Source organism: Pogonomyrmex barbatus, unplaced genomic scaffold (assembly GCF_055798465.1).
Source record: "Pogonomyrmex barbatus isolate J1 unplaced genomic scaffold, ASM5579846v1 scaffold4, whole genome shotgun sequence".
NCBI classification, from domain to species: domain Eukaryota; kingdom Metazoa; phylum Arthropoda; class Insecta; order Hymenoptera; family Formicidae; genus Pogonomyrmex; species Pogonomyrmex barbatus.
Window position 1 is genome coordinate 5,535,258 of NW_028297138.1, and position 21,223 is coordinate 5,556,480.

The 21,223-nt window shown below is 34.2% G+C and overlaps 1 protein-coding gene and 1 long non-coding RNA gene across 4 annotated transcripts; one reads left to right on the plus strand and one right to left on the minus strand.

The window, feature by feature from the left end:
• Nucleotides 1-1,359: 1,359 nt before the first annotated feature.
• On the plus strand, nt 1,360-10,081 carry LOC105424622 (uncharacterized). Of its 3 annotated transcripts, XM_089080657.1 has the most exons (9): nt 1,360-1,519; nt 5,955-6,091; nt 6,302-6,426; nt 6,656-6,795; nt 7,128-7,157; nt 7,875-8,086; nt 8,200-8,440; nt 8,972-9,216; nt 9,346-10,081. In XM_089080657.1, the coding sequence occupies exons 1-9, from the start codon at nt 1,510-1,512 to the stop codon at nt 9,574-9,576; spliced, it is 1,371 nt and encodes a 456-aa protein (XP_088936783.1). In that variant the 5' UTR covers nt 1,360-1,509; the 3' UTR covers nt 9,577-10,081. The 3 variants fall into 3 exon arrangements, with proteins under 3 accessions (XP_088936783.1, XP_088936784.1, XP_088936785.1); XM_089080658.1 differs by lacking the exon at nt 7,128-7,157; XM_089080659.1 differs by lacking the exons at nt 7,875-8,086; nt 8,200-8,440 and having other exon boundaries at nt 1,361-1,519.
• Nucleotides 10,082-11,483: 1,402 nt separating this feature from the next.
• On the minus strand, nt 11,484-14,455 carry LOC105424619 (uncharacterized). The gene is made up of 2 exons (XR_967543.2): nt 12,953-14,455; nt 11,484-11,736 (listed from the first exon to the last, which is right to left on the minus strand). It is a non-coding gene; the product is annotated as an uncharacterized LOC105424619 (long non-coding RNA).
• Between the last annotated feature and the right edge of the window lie 6,768 nt (nt 14,456-21,223).

Consider the following 21,223-nt stretch of genomic DNA (forward strand, 5'->3'; position numbering starts at 1 on the left):
CTATTAGTTTCCGTGGACACAATTTTCACATACAATTTTTTGTAATATGTTATAAATAAATGATTTCCAATCTCGCAATCGCACGCATTGTATAATGCTGCCAGTGAAGATGCGACGACAATAAATACAAAGATATTTTTAATATTTCACAAATTCTACTGGAAATAACAATATTTTATTAAATAAAAATTATTATTGGTATTTAGGATATATAAAAAAAGAATTCTCATCACAATAATCTTCTGTGTTAATTTTTTAAATTTTACCTACTAGTAATGGTTCTTACCTATAGAAGGTCAACGTCGGAAAATAAAATCTATCAGGATTTCTCAGTAACAATTGTTGGTAACCGGTAATCATCCGTTATTTACTATTCAACGATAACAATTATGTTACTCAAATTTTTCAAGTTACGCCTTCTTGCAAAAGTCTTTTAAGTCCATTTTTATCAATGTAATTTAACTTTAATCTCGATTTAATTTACTTTTCATCTTTCGTTAATTCTATAAATTAGAAAAAGATAAAACATGAATTAAACTCAGATTAAAATTAATTAGATTATCTAATTGATAACACTTGTACACCAATTACAGGTGCATTGCCAGATATACAATTATTATAAATAGGAAGAGATATTCGTGCATATAAAAAGATATTTATATATTTGATGTCATGATTCGACCTATGCACTTTAAATGATTCACGTGAATCATTCTATTTGATATTATTCGCAGAGATCTAATCATCAAACAGAGTAGAAGCTCGTGGAAGCTCACATGAAAATTTATTATTTCATAGTTATTATTAAGTATCATCAACTCGCCACGTCATACTTGTAAGGTCATCAAACGCGAAAAATTCGTCTATCCGATAAAGACTGCTAGTACATACGTCCAAATGAAATCATCATCTAACAACGACATATGCCATTCGTTGTTTGTTTCGTAATGAATAAGCGCTTATAATAATAACAATTCATCACTTAAAAAGAAATAAATTGCGATCTCGTGATTCACCGATCATGCATAATAAACTTTTGTCGTGTAAATGCAATACACAATCGGTGAGTGATAAATATGGATGATCCAAACGTTCATTGTCTGAGAAACGATAACAAAACGTGAAATCATTAATTTTATAAGAGCAACGATTTGAATCGTCACACAGTAGTACATCTGACGATTCTTTTGCGTCAATGATTAATCGGATCGGATCGAGAATCTCTCTGAAGTATAGAGAGGGCATCAACGGAATTCTATCCGTGAATCTACGTCGCGCCGATATGTGTGACTCATTCCACTCGTTAATTACCGTTCACGTATAGCACATTTGCGCGCCGCACCTAAACATCGCGCATGCGCCAGGCTACGTTCGGTACATTGGCAAAGACGTCAAAATTCCGCGCGCCGCGATCGCGTCGCAGTACGAATTCCGTCTTCGTAGTGTGTATATCGTGCTTTTCTCATCTTCTCTCTCGCTGGATTTTACATTTATAATCGCAGAAGCGACATGGCTGTCTGTAAGTTGCAATGTTTCATACTTATATTCGATACTTTAAATGCTATATATAATTTATATTTTTTAATATATTTATAACATATGTTATAATATTACAATTATAATCTCATTACTCATATAATCTACATCTTTCTGTATTATATTCTATTATATTAAACAATTATGTAATACAGTATATAGTAATATTTTATATATATATATATATAGTAATATTATTACTACTATGTATATCGTCGGTGTATATATTACTGTATATAGTAATATTATTATATAATTTTCATATATCTATTTAATTTAAGCAAGTTCTAAGCGTATATAATAAGAACAATTTGTTCTAATTCTCTGTCTCTCTTTCTAATGTCATACAATTCTAATGTTATTCAATTCTTGTCGCTACTCGTTTAATTTATTCCATTATTCATTACTACGTCTTGACTATTTCAAGGCAGCTATTTGAACAGAAGGCTAACATATTACATAACATTATACAGCGGAATTGGAATTGATATTATTCGAAAATAAGAATTTTAATGTCAATATCCAAATTTCATTTCGCGCCTTTGTTGTTTCGCAAGTGGATTAAAAGAGTCTTTCTTTTCGATTTTTGCTCATCAAATTTAATATACCGTTTTATAATTTGAAAGTAAAAAGTTTCCAGGAAAAAGTAATAAATGACTCTCCTCCTAAGAAGAGAAACCATTATACCTTTTTTTTCAAGAAGCTCTCTCTAAATATAGAGCTGGGGCGCGGCTGCCGGTTTGACAAGCCGGCCGGCGTTCCGTTGCTCTATGATCATTCGAGCGATCTTTGAAATTTTATGGACAATTGTAGACTCGATATAAAAGGGAAGCATCTGCAGCTGCCGCATTTCTGAATCAATCTGCTCCGAAAAAAAAATGCCACGTGTCAAATTCAGGAGAAATGTTCGTTTATGGTTTCGAAATATCGTATTTTCAATCATCAACATTCAACAAGATATTTTGAAACGATACAAATAGAAGCCGAAACAAAGTATTTCGGCTTCTATTTGTAATCACATCTTGAATCATAGGACGAACACATTGGTATGCGTGTTTGTTGCGTGCGTGCGTGCGTGCGTGCGTGCGTGCGTGCGTGCGTGCGTGCGTGCGTGCGTGCGTGCGTGCGTGCGTGCGTGCGTGCGTGCGTACGTGCGCGCGCGCGCGCGCGCGTGTGTGTGTGTGTGTGTGTGTGTGTGTGTGTGTGTGTTGTGTGTAATTTTTATCACATTTAAATGATCATCGTGACGTCAAAAGAATTTTCATTTTTCAAGATTTATCACAAGTAGGAATTAATACTAGAAACTTGCAATTATTGTATATGATAATTATGAAGACAGTGCGAAAATAAATCCGACGATGAGTTCTCCATCAGGCATGTAACAGCTTCATAGTTCACGATCACGTCATAAGAATGCGATCCCTCCGCGTCCTTGTGTAATCCGACTTCCAGATTGCATTTCGCAATGCTTGCCGCCTCCGAGACTCAATCATCATCAACTGCGAATAATTTTTGCAGTTTGTCTCTTTAAAAATTCGATTCTTTATAATTCTTTAATATTCTTAGATTAACGCATTTAACGCATCGTGTTTACAATGTGGAATTGTCTTATTCTCTCTATTTATTATCGTTTCATCTTCGTGCCTCGAACAACTTCCTCGGATATCGTTCAAGCTTGGGAACGTTTTGAAAATCCGAGAATGGACACTTTTCCCATTCATCTTACCGTGAAATTGGAACGGTCTTTTGCGTGACTCTAATTACGCATAACCTCTGCCCGTTAACTGAGCCCTTTCACGTCACGTAAGTCTCTCTTTACGAGATCACATAGACAAAGCTTTGTCCATTGAAAATTTTAAGATAAATCATCAATTATCCTTCGAAACTCGTGTGCATTGCTTTTTTGTTATATATAATCGAGATTAGACGAGATTGGAAAATTTCGCTTGAAAAATAAGAGTATTTTACATTAACTGAAAATAATATGATAATTAAAAAAATGTTTAGTTAAGAATTAATCGCGAGTTGCAAAAGCATTCCTCAGAGTTATTTAAATATTATTCAAATAAGTTTTATAGACAAAGTGCCTTCGTTTCGAAAGATATACTTAATACTACCAGGAAAATTCGGGAAGGATCGTGTGACCCGCGGCAGGTGGCAGATTGGCACTGAGAGCATCTGTTGTAGCCAAGTTTCAATGATCGCGATAGAACGCGTTGCACATTCACGCCATGGTCCATCTTGCCGGCAAAGCAACGACAGTTGCCATGCGAGGTCAATGGCAGCACGATGGCGAATGGCTCCACGAATAGTTCTACATACCGTTGCGTCGAGCTATCGGCCGCGATTTACCGTACAGAATTAATCAGCGCGCAGCTATTTAATACGTGAAGCCGCTCGGACGTTATCACGGGCATTATTTTTTCCTGGTGTCATCCGGTTCAGTTCCAGAATTCATCGCGTCTCGAATCACATCGCGGTTGAAAAAGAAATGTGTCAACTGATCGTTCAGGGTTTCAGAGAATTAGATTATTAAATGATATGATTTATCTCTGATATAAAAAAAATTTTACAAAAGGTCAAATTTGGAAATTTGCTCGCACGGGCCACTTAAGAGCGAATATGGATGTACCAATGGTATTCGTAGTTACGCAATACGAATTGACTCAATAACTCTAATTTTCGCGTTGTTATGTTAACTGGAGAAGAAGCACGACCCACATTATACAAGCTAATCAATTTGCCACGCGAAATTAACACGATTTGAGCGACTATGAAACTTAGAAACGTCGGTGAGATCTTTTCATGAGCGATAAAAGTATAATTATGTTCAACCTGAAATGTTTAAAACTGTTCCTATCCACTCGCATAATTACTAGCGCGCCGCGTGAATTGAAATGATTAGCTAATCTTTGGAAGAGAAGTCTAATTACAATTAGATTAATGGATGTCGGCACTCTTATCGAGTGCTTCGATCAACTACTTCTATTTTTTTTTTGTGCGATATCGTGGCTAGACATATCAGAGGATCGTCGCGCGCGGTGGTCGCGTTCTGGATCGCGGACGTCGTGTAATGTGAAGTAATTGGTATCGAAATAAGAATGACATCAGCACGATGACGTTAGACCTGGTACGCTCGACGACGATCTCGATTTTAGTATTGACAATATATTCGACGCAATGCATAGTCTAAGGATCTTTGAATTTCTCGTGATCTTCGAGGCGAGACCTATGCCAAGCACCTTGCAATACCTTTCTCTGACATCGCGTATGATGTCAGCGTTGTAAGCTGACCACACATATTCGTCGTCTATTTATAATCGTTACGTTCGCCCCGACGCACACATTTAATTTACGCGCATTTTGAGTGAAATAGGAAAAACGAAAGAAAAAGAAAAACAGATAAGAAAATCAGTCGCACTATCGCGTTTTTTGCGCGACCTCGGAAATAATGGGCTGTAACTCTCGCGCGAACATTAATGATTCATCGGGCGCTGTGTAAAAGTTAATTATAGAAATTATTAATTATTATTTAAAGGCTTCCGTTGCCCTATCTGTATCGAAAATTGAAGAATAAAAAAATATTCAGAAATAAAAGAATCAACAGTGATCACGTTGATTATTGTTAGTTTTGTAGAAATCCGATTCCGATTTATTAGAATTCCGGTTTATTACAATCATAGAAACGTGATTTTACTGAATCAAGAATTAGCGTTTATTCAACTCTTTAGACGAATGGATCTCGATGTCTCGATAGAAAATTATGTCGCTTATTAAACGTGTCATGCACGAACGAAGATTTATGGTCGCATAATTCGATCGATTCGAAAATATAATGGAGAATGATTCGGAATCTCGCATGCAGTATCAAAATTATTGCTAGATTATGTATCTATTTTTATGACTGCGCGCAAGTTCCTTTTTTATGTCAACGATTGTAAATGACAATAACATGTCCTCGCATTGTCGTCAATTGATAACGCGCGTTGTTTTTACGAGCTTTTAAAACCATATGGCGCGGATTTTCCTTGCGTGCGCACACGTAATCCGATTATATCGAATGACCTTTGCAAGCCCATCATTAAAATATTATGAATCGAATTGCGAGATGTAACGTAAACGAGATGCCACGTGTATGATTATCACCGCCAGCGCGCGATATCGATCGAGTCTTGCATTGTCCTACTTTCTTGACCGCTTGACGAATTGCTAGGGTCGGTCTGGCGTCGAAATGTCTCGCTATTCGGCATCGACGCGTTTCTCTATGACATGAAGAACATCCACCGAGATGTTAGATCGATAATTTGCAAATCACAGTTAATTGCTATCCTAATTGATTTATCACCCACGCGTAATACGGAGCAAATTATTTGATTTGCGATACTTGTCCAAATTGCACGCAACTTTTTGTTTTCCAGCTCTTTCCACTGAAGACAAATTGGAGTATCACTTCTATCCTGTAACGGCCGGACAAATCCAATTTCGGATAAAAGCGTCGAACGATGCCCACATCGCTCTTACCACGGGACCTCAGGAGGGGGATCCAATGTACGAGGTGAGATTTTAGTTTCTCTTCTCGGTACATAATTTTTATTTCTGCACAGGATATCTGAGTATAACCGGATATTCTTTCGAGCCACAGATTTCATCAGATTCTGGCTTGCACATGACAAGCTTCAGCTCTATGACGGTGCTTTTGTGCTCCGTCATAGTAATTAAATAATGCAAGAGAGCGTTGAATTGAAAATTGTGTTCTTCTTCTCAGGTTTTTATCGGAGGATGGCGCAACAGCAAGTCCGTCGTGCGCAAGAACAGAACGAAACCGGATGTGGCGGAAACGGAAACGCCCGGCATCCTAAATGCGGATGAATATCGCGGCTTTTGGATCAGGTAGCCATCTTGCTTGCCAGATTCATTAAACAATCATTAAATTAATTGTTCAGCGATATATATATATATATATATATATATATATATATATTATATTAATATATATTATTGTATATCGTGTTTTATTCATCTCACCCTCAAGCATCGAGAATCCCGGATCTCATACTAATTATCACCGTATCAAATACCAATTTTACATACTATTTCTTCCACTTTGCAAAATTCACAGGTGGGACAACGGTATTCTCACGGTAGGCAAGGAAGGCGAGTCGGCTCCTTTCCTGACCTATGCCGATCCCGAACCATTCGGAATCGGTTATTTCGGCGTTTGCACCGCCTGGGGTGCTACTGGTGACTGGCTCATCGAAGGTAGTAATCAGAACTTTTTCTCTTATTCTCGCTTTAAGGATACACATTTACTTCTTTCCAGAACTTTTCTTTCGTAGCTATCGGTATTCTCTTCTTATGACCTTTGACTTATTTTACAGATAACATAGATGTCCGTAGTCACAAGGTAGAAATAATAGAGAAAACTCGTAGCTTGATTATCTTTATAGTAGATTGATCAAAAGCTTCTCATATATTTCCGTAGATATTACCGTAAGATTGATCTTGATACTTTCTGATTTTTTGATTCTCTTTTTGGCATTCTTTCGGATTGTCGGCCGATCTGCTGCTAACGCATCGCGATATTCGCACAGCTATTTGCTGCGGCGGCGGTTCTGGTGGTTGTACGTAATGTATTAGAGCAAAAACTGTATTAGAGATTCCTGCAAAAATGTGACGTAATCGCACGTGACGTCCCGTAGATTCCGCTTTTCTATTTGAATACGTTTGATGCCATTCTAGCACGTGTTGCTCTTCCATACGTAATCGATGGATTAAAAACGTTTCTTTCATGGAAACTCGGTGCTGTATACGAGTTTTACATTTGACAGATCCATATAAAATATTTATTAATCCATTGCATCGATATACATAGCACGTTTAACTCTGATAGATTAGAGACACTGTAGGCACGATTGATTCCCTTTCAACCATTCACGCACACACATGCACACATCGATTGATATTCTAGGTTTATTTATTTCACTGCTTTCTCTAGCTTTCGGTAACTGAAATGTATATCAAATTAAATAATAAAAATCACATGAGATAAAATATCTAGTAAAATATCGTTCCTTTAATTCAAAAAGAAGTCTATCAAAAATAGTGTATACATAATTATTTTATTATTTTATTATGACATAATTCTTTTTATTATAAATACCAATCTTTGTATTCATTATTTAAATAAACACTCTTATTTTGTTATTTTGACTAATTGTTTATTTTGTTATCAATTACATTAATATATGCAATACACAGTGAAATTGTTATAATACAGTTTGTCTCGAATTTTTAATTGGTAATTATTCTTTAATCTTTTTTTTTCGCTCGATGACAAGGTCGTAAATCTTTGAACACTCCTAACAAGCTACAATACAAGTTTCATGCCGTGCGAAGCGGCTCAGTGCTGATCGACGTGAAAGCTAAGAGCAACGGGCACATTGCACTAACAGACCGGAAGGGCGAATCGAGTCCCATGTACGAGATCATGCTCGGCGGGTGGGAAAACATGGCGTCGGTTATTAGATACGATCGCAAGCAGCCTGATAAGGTTCGAAATGATTATCTAATGCATATCAGATTAATTAAGCATTAAAATGTTAAAGACGTATTCCAATGCATATACGTCTTTGCTCTCACGTGGGAAATTTTGCGACTCATTAGGTGCGCGTGGAGACGCCAAATCTTCTCAGCGATCGCGAACATAAGAGATTCTCGATCACGTGGCTCGAGGGTCTCATCACGGTCAGATCGGGTGGTCCGAACGGCGCCGTCCTTATGGAATGGCGAGATCCGAATCCCATCGGTGTGAGCTATGTGGGGGTGCGCACCGGTTGGGGTGCAACCGGAAACTGGAAACTCCATTTCGAACATTATCCCGCAATTGCTACCGGTCAAAAAAAATGTAATGATCTTTCTGAACGTCTCCGGCGACTCCCGAGATCGGTGTCAATGCTGAGAATCATCCCTTTTTATCCGTCGTAATTTAACGACTGATAAATTCGATACCACGTCGACGCGATCTCGAGATCACCGAATGATATTCAAATCTTATTACGCTTGATTGCGACGTAAATCTGTATTACGCTCTCATGCACATGCACATATTTGAAACTTGGGTTTTGGAAACCTTTCCCAAAATCAAGCAGCTTCAGGCGTACAATTTTTCACCGGCGTTTTTATTAATTACCAATGTCGCTTGTTTTTTATTTTCACTTTTCAATTATTCTTTAAATGGGCACTCTCATTAACCGCATGAAATTTTATTTTATTTTAAGACATTACTTGTGTACGCAAATGTAGATGGATGATGGATTGGATATGGCTTAATTGGATGGAAAATTGTTGCACCGCTAATTTTCAATATCTTTTATTCGTTATAATTTTAACTTTTTTTATTCTTTTTGCGTCATTGAATATAAGGACATAATTGTAGATCCTAGCACGACGCCATCCGCACCATTGGAAGTCCGCGGTCTCGATGCAGGAAGCGTATGTTGGTGCGACGCGTCCGGCGGGATGGTACCACCTGACGCAATTGAGGGTGGAAATGATGGGGAGCCTCTGTTCGTTGGAAGGGCTCACCACGAGGGTGCTCTCATCCCCGGCAAGGTGAAGCCTAGCCATTCCGTGTGCTACGTCGCCTGGGGTGGCGCTGAACATGGAAAGACTGACTACCAGGTAACAAGAATTTTACCAAGATTTTTCCGAAAAGAAGTTTTTAGAAGAATCGATTTTATCATCACAAGACTACGTTTGCAGTCTAATTTGCGGATTTTCAAAGTAGTTTACAAAGAATTCTTGTTGTAGGTTCTTTGCGGCTGCAGACCCCAGTGGGTACCGGTAAGTGGCGGCAATATCCCACCAAACGCGATTCCGGGAGGCGAAACCGAAGATGGCGAGCCGCTATTCGTCGGCCGCGTAAATCACGAGGGCTCTGTGACTATCGGCAAGGTGCAGCCTTCTCATAGTGTATGTTACATACCTTACGATGGTTCCGAGATCTCCTTCTCCGAGTATGAGATCATGGTCGGGCAATAATCATCCTGAGAATTCCTATGGCCACGAAGAGAAAAATTCGATGGAATTTGTTGTCGACTTATCGACAGTTCTGCGGAAAAGAGAACTCAGCTTCGAATTACAAAAACATTTTTTACAATCATATTATACAAAATATATGCGAGAAAACAGGAAATTATAGAATCTCTAAACATTATTTAAAAAGTTTATCGATTTGGAAAGATAAATATACAATTAATGATTTAATTATAATACTACTTTCTAATCTATCAACGATTTGTGTTTATTTATTAATCAATACAACAAAATATATTAAAATACGGATAAGCAATCTCAAGTGTGCAAACTAGTCTAATTACATTATAAGTTGATAACATTCAAAGATGCTGTAGAACTGATCGATAAGCCGAAGACGTATTGTTCGCTATCGTCTACGCAAGTGTCTGCTTTTCGCATAGAACATAATTGCAGTCACGCTATAAGAAGAAAAAACAAATCAAACGGCGATATATATAACTTGGCTATATACGTTATATGCATATTTTTTTAAAATAGGCACTGAACATTATCTGATTAAAGTGATTGTTTCGTCGTTTCTCTATTAGGACGACGATTCATAGATACATATTTTTATTCAAGGTAGATCCATCGTTTTCTAACGCACAAATATACATGCTTTTTGTCAAAGAGTATATTTTCGAATTATGTATCATTATGACAAACAGATTAAACATATGAAATAAAAAAACTTTATTGTTCTTTTTTTTCTTGTGACACCGATAATAAAATCTTCAAGACAAAGAGACATGGCAAAAAAAAGACTTGCAATGTCTAAAATTTAAAAGTATTAACAGAATCACGATTTAATTCATAGGAATTTACAATTTTCGTAAATTAATCACGAAAATTGAAATTTTCAAAAATTTACAAAGTAAGAAATTATAATAAATTGTAATTATAATTGGCAAAGTTGTTTTATCAAGATTTTTTCAAAAATCTAAGAATCGGTATCTCAAAGTTGGATTTCTGTTGGATTCTATTGGATTTCAAATTTCTATTGGATTTCAAATCAAATTGCAAAAATCAGGAATTTCGAAAATTGTCGATCAAAGTTATCCCGTAAATTGAAAAATTACATATGAATATATGAATTATCTATATGAATTATTTATGTATTCTTTCATAATGTTTACGTAAACTTTTTTTATATAGACAATATAAATTATATAAATTTTTATAAATTGGATTATAATACAGAAAAAGTAATTAAATTTTTAAAAGAAAGATAAAAAGACAATGGGTATTTAAAAATGATTGATAATAAATGATTGATAAAATTAGATTATAAGTTTATAAAAGTATATTGAGTTATTGCGTGCAAAATATTAACTTTATTTTTTAACTATACATGTGTATATAAAATTTAAAAAATAAATCTGAGTATATATAAAATAAAGTAATTATAAATAGAAATTTTATATATATAAAAGAAAAGAAATATAGAGAAATATATACATATATTTACATATATGTATATATTTACTTATATTTATTTATATTTACTTATATTTACTTATACACATATTTTTATTTATATACACATATATATACATATTGTTACGACCGAGCGGCGATCCGCTCGTCGTTGCCCCGGAAGAATCAATACTTCGAGAATTGATATTTTGAAAGAAAGGATCGTTCCTTAACCACCCCATACAGCACATAAGATTGAAAAAATGTTGATGAGACGTTGTAATGTTTCATATAGATGTGCGGATGTTTCTTTTACATCTAATCTGTGTTGGCTTTTCAACATTGTAAAACAACACTTAACAACATTGATTGTTGCTACAACATTGAATATGCATATATGTATGTATATACATAAATATTCATTAAAATTTTTTTCTGAAATCAGACAAGAAAGGTCGCCAATTTATTAAATTTTTATTGAAATTTTTTTACATCAAAAACAACACGGTCTCAATAAACAGAGCGACACGAATCTTTTGCCTGACAATTATCTACCTGTCCTTAACCAGTTATCCCTGATTTAACTTCTTCTTTCCTCCTTCTTATTGTTCCGTCTCCATCACACACATTTTTTTCTCTTTCCCCTTCTTCTATTCCTTTTCTTGTCTTCTTCCTTCAATCCTGTATCGGTTTGTTTTACACGTCTTTCTGACAACAGTAATGATTACTATTTGATACAGACTACTCGACTTTTCGCTCATGGATATTTATTCACTCATTTTTATAAACATAATGATTTTATAATTTTATAATTCAACATAATAATTTTTATTTTTTATTTATTTATTTCTTATTTATTTTTATTTTTATTCTTTTATTTTTCCAACCTCCGATTTTTTAGTTTTTGACTATTTGTGATTTTTTTTTATCTGACTAATTTTAATACGTTTTGATGATTTGTGTGATTTAGCACTTTAATTGGTTTTTATATAATTTAGACTACTAAGAATATCTTTGGGCATTTGTCTGACCTGATCTTTGTCATGTTTCTATCTGTTCATGTTGGGAGCAAGTGACTAGAGACTTTTTTTATGTCTTTTTGATTGATCTATGTAAGTTCAATAGCAATATCTCATTTTAATGTATGTAACACAAATTTGTTTTAAGATTTATATATTCTACGTTTTCCCTCAGATGTTATTGAAGATAACCTAATACAGGTCGAAATGCTTAATGTTGTTACTTCAATAAACAAAAATTTTTCAAGCAAGAAGATTCGGTTTGGCTTATATGCCTCTTATTTTTCTCATTTGTACTAAATTATGTTTTATTTTGCTATATTATATCACATTTTCATATATAAATTAGTAATAGTAGACAATTTAAAATTGCATTATAAAAGTGAAATATATGTAAAATCGTGGAAGAGTAATTTAAAAACCTAAAATCTATGTCATATCGATATGTATCAATGTTCCATCAACATAGATTTAACATTGAAATAATTTTGTGTCAATGTCCATCAGACGTAGACATTACAAGTATAAATCATTCGCGGACATTTTTACATTTACGCAATAACGTTTAACATTGATTCAGTGTTGATCAATATTGATTCAACATCAGCATAGTTGCAACTTAGCGTTTTTAAAACGTTGATTCAATGTTAATGTATATGAAGAATATACGTATATTTTCTTTTCTTACGGACATAAAGTCGAATCCGTTTATTAATTTTTAGTAGCATTCTAAAAGTTGTATAAAAATCATTCTTAAATGATACTCATTGAACATTGAAATCTCTTAAAAAACGACTAAAAGGCATTCTAACATCTTTTGGGACGTCCAAAAAGATATAGAGAAAGATGTCTTATGTTCTGATTTTTTACGACTTACGAGATGTCATTTAAATGTCTATACTTACTTTTTAGATGTCTTACAAGATGTCTTTTAAACATTCTGTATGCCGTTTTTTAGACATTTTAAAAAATAATTCGTTTTGAATTCCCAAATTATGAAATGCATTCCTCTCCTGAAATCTCATTCTGGCATCCCTGATAATGAAGATAAACCCATAAAAAAGTAATGTCCTAGAGTATTGCTTTATCATCTCATTAAAATTAGGGGGTCAATCATGTAACTTTACATGAAATTTTTCACTTTTTATTTTTCACTTTTTACTTTTTATTTTTCACATCTTGACATTTCACATGAAACTTTTCACGTACAGCGATTATGTATGTAGCTTGGATGCGTGGAAAGTGAAATCATGAAACATAGTTTCATAGGTTTTATAGCTAATGAAAATTATTTTATTGATACAGTATTATATATATCTTTTAATAACCAATTATATATGTACTACGTATACTTAATCCTAATGCAGCCCTAATCTTCTCTAATTCTGAAGCATATTTATTAATTCCCTAGATTTCCGCCTTTCCGTCATCAAAGTATATGGCAAAAAAATTCACGTGAAAAATTTTACATTTTCACGTTTGAGAGAGTTACATGATCCCGCAAAATCATACATGATCGTAAGTTCACATGAAACTTTTCACTTTTCACGTTTCCGCCCTAGGGGAAAAGTTATATGATCGACTCCTAGATCAAATCATTAGAATATGATTCAAGGATCTCGTGTGTAATAGTATCTAATGTAATATCTTTTATTCTGAGTACATTCCGAACAGTAATAGTTTAGCTTTTTTTTTCTATGTTGGCTGCCATGTAACTAAACCGAGAAGTATTCCGAATCCATCATAAAAAGGTGAAGGAAACATTAAGTGGGAACTGTCTATGATAGGGATCATATACAGTTCCCACTTGATGTTTCCTCTACCTTCTTCTATTAGAAAAAGAAAAAAATCAAGTGTTGTTTCTTCTTACTCGCACATGTCGCCATTGCCTATATATAGCATGCTTGGTCTATCTATACTATGTCTAGATGTCTCTCTTGGCATTAAAAGTGTGTCCAAAGTATTTGCGAGAGAGAAGATATACAAGTGATACTCGTCCTTTCTGCGCATGCGTCGAAAGTGACAGATACTCTAGGTAAGCAATATATACCATAGTGTGATGTGAAGAACAATAGGTGACAAGAACTGTCATAAATGATATTATATAGGAATAGTGAAATGTTAAATAAATATTAATATATACATTATTACACAAGAAAATAATTTTTATTGATGTTTAAAATGAATTAATTTTGTAAACTTAATATAATCTTGGTGTATTGAATCGGTAGCGCACTTGCGACTCATGGAATAAACGCAAATTAACGTAAATTACAATTATGCTTTTAATAAGTTGCATTTTATAATTGTCAAACACATCTTGCTGCAAAATGTGTTCTATCATTGCGTTATTAGACACTGAATAACAAACATCGTTAAACACTTTCATAGTCACAATTATCTTAATATTTTTTCTAGTGCAAATTATATTATAATTTGATCGAATAACTGCACTCGTGTTATTTTTATAACATCATCTAAAGGAAAAATTAAATTATTTTTGTTTTTGATAGTAATCAAAATTGAGTCAGCAGATTTTGCAGTGACAAAAATTGCACAAATGTGACAAATATGTCCTAATAACTTTCTTACAACAAATCCACTGATATATTTAAGTACATCGTCGACATATGGACTGAATACTGTTAATGTTGATAAATAATTATGGTTAAATATATCAGCAGATAATTGTTTCTCATCAATTTCACTAAATAAGCTTATGATTTTGACGCATGCGCAGGACGACGAGTATCACTCGTATATCTTCTCTCTCGCACATACTTTGGACACATTTTCGGCTTATAGGAAATATAAGCAATTCCTCCTTCATATCTATATATTCAAAAATTATGATGGGTCCGAAACATAGACATATATAATAGACTCAGTATTAACTATATATATCAATCCTTGGCAGAACGGTGCGAGAGGCAAAATATAGGGGAAGTTCTCTCTTTCTCTCTGAGCAGATAAGATGCGCGATCTATTAACAGATTATATGACAGTCGTGATGAACAATTATATTGTTCTTTATAGCTTTACTCTATTAAAACTTTCTTTCTCAATAAACTTAAAAATATTCAATAAACTTAAAAATATTTTATTTTAAATACAAGGATATTGCTATAGATATTAGATGATTCTCGAGTAAGCTATTTTTATTTGTCAATAATGCGCGCGCAGTAAAGGACAGATATTCCCCGATATTTTGCCTCTCTCACCGTTCTGATAAACCCAACTGATGGTATAGAAAAGTATATGGAGTATGCGGGGTCTATATTATATGTCTATAGTCCGAAACTTCTCTGGTTAAGCCAGCGGCACACAATGCTTTTTTTTCTGCTGGTTTGCTAGCTGGATTCGCGTGTTTGCTGAGCTCTTATCTTCGATTGATATATTTTTTTAGATCTAAAAGAATATACCAATCAAAGATAAGAGCTCAGCAAGCAATCAGCTAGCAAACGAGCAGGAAAAAAAGCATCGTGATGCTGCTTTAGTTACATGACAGTCAACATCAAGAAAAAGAAATAAGCCAAACTATGGATGATTCCTACTGAGCGATTTTCTCCTTCTTGTTGGGAATCCTTTTGTCTCTAGAATGTCGAGTAATCTAACCGATGCATCGTGCAAGGAGTCGCGCGGCAAATGATACAATAAAATAGGATGTTTTGATTGATCAATTCGTGACGCGACGGATGACGCACGCGTGACGCGCTCAGTGGGAATTCATCCTATCACCGTCCGAAATATACCCACTATCTTATATGATTTTTAGTTATGAGAAATGGCACTCAGCCACATTCATCTATCGACAATGTCATGTATTACTCGCGGATGATCCTACTAAAAGTCGTCGTTTTTTTTTATTGTCTTAAAGATATCGTAATAAAAAGATGTTGAATAAAAACGTCTTTTATTATTATGTCTTGAGATAACACATTTTTAGAACTGTACTAATTGTTTTAAATGTGTCTTTTTGGTATTTTCTTATAGATGCTGTTTTAAGACATCTTTCGGATGTTTTTTAGATATTCGTATTTATTGGGTGTCTACAAACAAAATTATTGAGAGAGATCCGATAGCACACAACGCTGATTGATCAATTAAATATAAAATTTCGATTGGTGGAAAATTCCTAAGAAACGGCTGATGTGTGTGGATGTGTGCTATCAGATGAAGTCCAATCGGACACATTACCGATTGGTCGATTAAATAAAAAAATTTTTGATAGATGACTCACTAGAAAATTCCTAGGCATCTGCTAATGTGAGTGGTGTGTCCGATTGAAAATGTGCGCATCTGAGACGCTCCCGTTCTGTGCGCTAACAGGATCCTCCCTACATTATTTATATAAACGACGTGACATTGTTTACATTGTATTGTACGTAGATATTATATATTTTACGCATAAATATCCAAAATACCCTTGTTGACAATACTAAAATTTATATGCTATATATATATATATATATATATATATATTCTAACTAAGAAATATTGTCAGTAATGTAATTGACCATATATCTCAAAAAATATCTTATAAAAACTATCTTTCGGATAATTTTTCAAAAAATCAAAGATTTGTAAAATACTTTTTAATAGTTTTTTTAGGTCAAAGACATCTGAAAGAAAAGACGTCTTTGAGCATATTGTAAGAATATATTTTTTGCTTTTTTATTTTTTCTTAAGCATGAATTTAAATTGAAAGAGTGTGGCGCAAGTGAATAAGAATTTTAATTTACGGGAATGTACATACGTAACATTCATTTTTCAAAATAGGAAATTCAAAATGGAGATTTCCTTTGACTATGACTGCGTTCCGATATTCAGAACTAAAAATATATAGTTCAAATTATAGATTTTCATATATTATAGATTTTCAATACTAGTAGTGAATATCGGAACGCAGCCTATGGGTTTGTTTTTTATTCCCACACTAAGACTGCACTAGAACTGAATGGGTGACAGCCGATTGACCACTAGCCACTTACAAGGGCCGGCGCCTAGAATTTTTCTACTGTTCAAGCGCTGTGAGTGACTAGTAATCAAACGAGTGTTATCCGAACTGAACTGAACTAAACTAGTACAAGCCAGGAGATCAATCATGTAACTTTACGTGAAATTTTTCACTTTTTATTTTTCACTTTTTACTTTTTATTTTTCACACCTTGACATTTCACGTGAAACTTTTCATGTACAGCGATTATGTATGTAGCTTGGATGTGTGGAAAGTGAAATCATGAAACATAGTTTCATAGGTTTTATAGCTAATGAAAATTATTTTATTGGTACAGTATTATATATATATCTTTTAATAATCAATTGTATATACTACGTACACTTAATCCTAACGCAGCCCTAATCTTTTCTAATTCCGAAGCATATTTATTAATTCTCTAGATTTCCGCCTTTTCCGCCACCAAGGTACATGGCGAAAAAGTTCACGTGAAAAATTTCACATTTTCACGTTTGAGAGAGTTACATGATCCCGCAAAATCGTACATGATCGTAAGTTCACATGAAACTTTTCATTTTTCACGTTTCCCTAGGGGAAAAATTACATGATCGATCCCCAGAACTGACGAGTGTAAGCATGCAGTTAGAGAATAGAAAACGATTTAGTGCAAGAAAGAAATCCACAGATAATATCGGCGTCCGATATTATCTGTGGAAATATTAGATTCGTCTTCTAATGAAGATGAATTATTTATTACATTTATTACTTATTAATTACTTACCCTAATAGCACATGATATCACTCGAATATTCTACACTCGTACTGAAAGTACTGTGGTCATACGTATTATTGCTTAATATACTAAAGAACATTCATATGACATCTTGATGGTATATCATTTCTCGTATATTATTAAGCTCATCTCAGAATATATCAAATATACTCTAGCAGCACATGATACAAATATTCTATATTTATACTAAATGTATTGTGATCATACCGAATATATTAAGATTATTCGTATAAAATTTATGTATTCCAAGTAGCAAGATGACGTCATTATGATGATGATTTAAGATTATTTTTTTCTCAATGTACTAAAAAACGACGTAAAATAAACGTAACATTTGTCACGAAATATTATCATAAATATATACATTTAATCGTCATTTTTAAGTCATTTTTAATGAATAAATAATGAAATAACATTATTAATTACTATCTTTCTTAATTAACTATAATATCCCAGCAAGCAAAATGCTAGCAATTTGTTAGCAGATTGACAACAAATTCGATCGGATATTAACTGCAAATCCATAGCCATCTGTGTCCGCATTAGGCTCGGGATTTGTCGACAAAGCCTGTTGACATGCTATGCGAACAAATTGGCGACAGAAACCAAGCAAAGCCTGCTGACATGCTATGCCAGCAGATTGGCGGCAAAAATCGAGCAGAGTCTGCTGATATGCTATGCGAACAGATTGGCGACAGAAACCGAGCAGAGCCTGCTGACATGCTGTGCCAACAGATTGACGGCAAAAATCGAACAGAGTTTGTCCTAACTTCCTTGTTGGACAATTATGTCTTACATCAAACATATATATATATATATATATATATATATATATATATAACATATATATAAAACATAAATAATAAATGCATGTTTAAATTTTGATTATGATTTCGATTATATAGAAAGTTTAATAAATTTTGCATGCAAGAAACGGACATCATCTAACGATAGTTTTCCAATTATTGTATTTAAATATGTGTAATGACAGGCTCTGCTCGGTTTTTGCTGGCAATCTGCTGGTATAGCATGTCGGCAGACTTTATCCTACTTTTGAGAGCAGTTTGCTCACAACGTCAGATTCTTTATTACAGACTCTTGCTTTTTTGTCACCAAATATTGATAGCAGGCTCTGCTCAAAATCTGTTTCTGCAGGTTTTGCTATCGGAGATATATTAGGTATACAAAAAAGTTCTGAGCTTTTTTTTGTAAAATTCAATCTTTATTCAAAAACAAACAAAAAAATATTAATCAGTGAAATATTTCCCGTTTGCATCAACGACCTTTTGCCATCTTTCGGGTAGCTTGCGAATTCTTTGACGATAGAAGCTCACCGATTTCGAAGCGATAAAGTCATCGCAATCAATGCATTTTCGTATCTCTTCAAATCTCACGAAATGTGTATCAGCCAAATGATACTGCAGCGACCGGAATAGGTAGTAATCGGAAGGCGCCATGTCTGGGCTATACGCCGCGTACGGGGGAAGTTCCCAGCCTAACACAAAGATATGGTCCTGAGTTGCTTTCGCAACATGTGGTCGAACATTGTCATGAAACAAGATCACTTTACGACGTTCTTGGCCAGTAAATGGCCTCTTTTCTTCTAATGCATCGCTCAAATTGATCAATTGTTGTTGGTAGCGGTCTGCGGGTGATTGTTTCACCCGGTTGTAACAACTCGTAATACAACACACCTTTCCAATCCCACCAGATACAGAGTAAAACCTTCTTGGTGTGAATATTGGGCTTTGGCGTCGATGTCAAAGGTTGACCAGAGTCAATCCATGATTTTCTACATTTAGAGTTATCATAAAGAATCTACTTTTCATCGCCTGTAATGATTTTGTAGATTGTGTAGAAAATCTTTTTTCCGGAACTTTGAAAGCAAAGTGAGTGCAGTGTCACGCCGACGATTTTTGTTATCTTCGGACAATTCATGCGGAACCCATCTGCCTTCCTTCCGAACCTTTTCCATCGTATGTAAACGTACGGAAATGGTTTGCTGCGTAACGCCAAGCTGTTCTGCAAGCTCCTTTTCAGTTTGCGCAGAGTTTATATCCAGCAGTGCTTGAAATTCGTTCGTTTCAATCTTTTGAGGGCGTCCAGCACGCGGTTCATCTTCAAGACTGAAATCTCCTTGGCGAAATTTTTGATATCATCTTTTACATGTAGTATGACTTACAGCGTTCTCTCCATATGCAGCACAAATCATTGCAGTGGCTTCAGCAGCATTTTTCTTCAGATGAAACGCGAAGTGGATGGAAAATCGAATATGCTCTTTTGTTATTGCCATCGTGAACATTACTGATTTTTGAAGTTATGTACATCAAACGCCAAACCGTATGGCATTTTGGAAGGCCAAATGTCAATTGCGCTTTAAAACCGCAAAAGGGCGGGAAGATATATAAAATTTAAATTGTTATTTCGGTTGTATAAAATCTAAAGCTCAGAACTTTTTTGTACACCTAATAAATAAGAAAAATATTTCTCATATTTAATACAATTATTAACAAATTCATAAAAAAATAAACAAAATATATACAATTTATAAACAATTTTCATAATACAAATGATTTTCATTAAACATAATGTAGGTTCATGGCTCTATATTGTAAGAATTAGACGACCGTAAGCGGTCATGAAAGAGATTCGGAATATAAACACTAACAGAGAGGAGCCGTCGTGGTAGTGCAGACTAAGTGTCGGATTGGTAGACGAGGGATCCCGAGTTCAAATCCAGTCGGTCTCCGTTAATTTTTTCCGAATCTAATAGATATCTTTCAATATATATATATATATATATATATATATATATATATATATATAATTTAATTATCTACAAGAATTACATATGCAATCGAGGTTTTAAAATTAAGACTATTTATATGACAATATAAAATAGCATTCATTAACCGGATCTATCATATTTTATGTCAAAATTTCGTGTTCATTTATATCATCATTTCAGTTGCAGGTTTCATCCTATTATAGAAGTTAAGCAGGATCCCAAGTAGGATGGGTGACCGTTTTTAAAAACATGCAATGATATAAAATAAAAAATGTTTCATTACTCTCTCTCATTTTTTTTTATTCTTTTCACTTATTTTCCGTAAGAGTTGTCATATATATTAAAAATTTTTAGTACTAGCAATCAATATCGGAACGCAACCATAATCTACTTCCCGTTTTCATCCTTTCTTAATATTGTCATCATTCGCTGCGAACATTCGCGGCGAATTTCCATGTTACTCCGGATATAGGAATGTACTTAGAACGTACTTAGTCGATCGCAGTACGTATGAGAATATTCTGAGATGATTACAATATACGCATTGCGATCTTCTCAGAACATACTCAGAACGTACGCGTGCTGTTAGGATAAATATTAAATTTAGATGGGCAATCTTAATACTTTCGGAGATACAT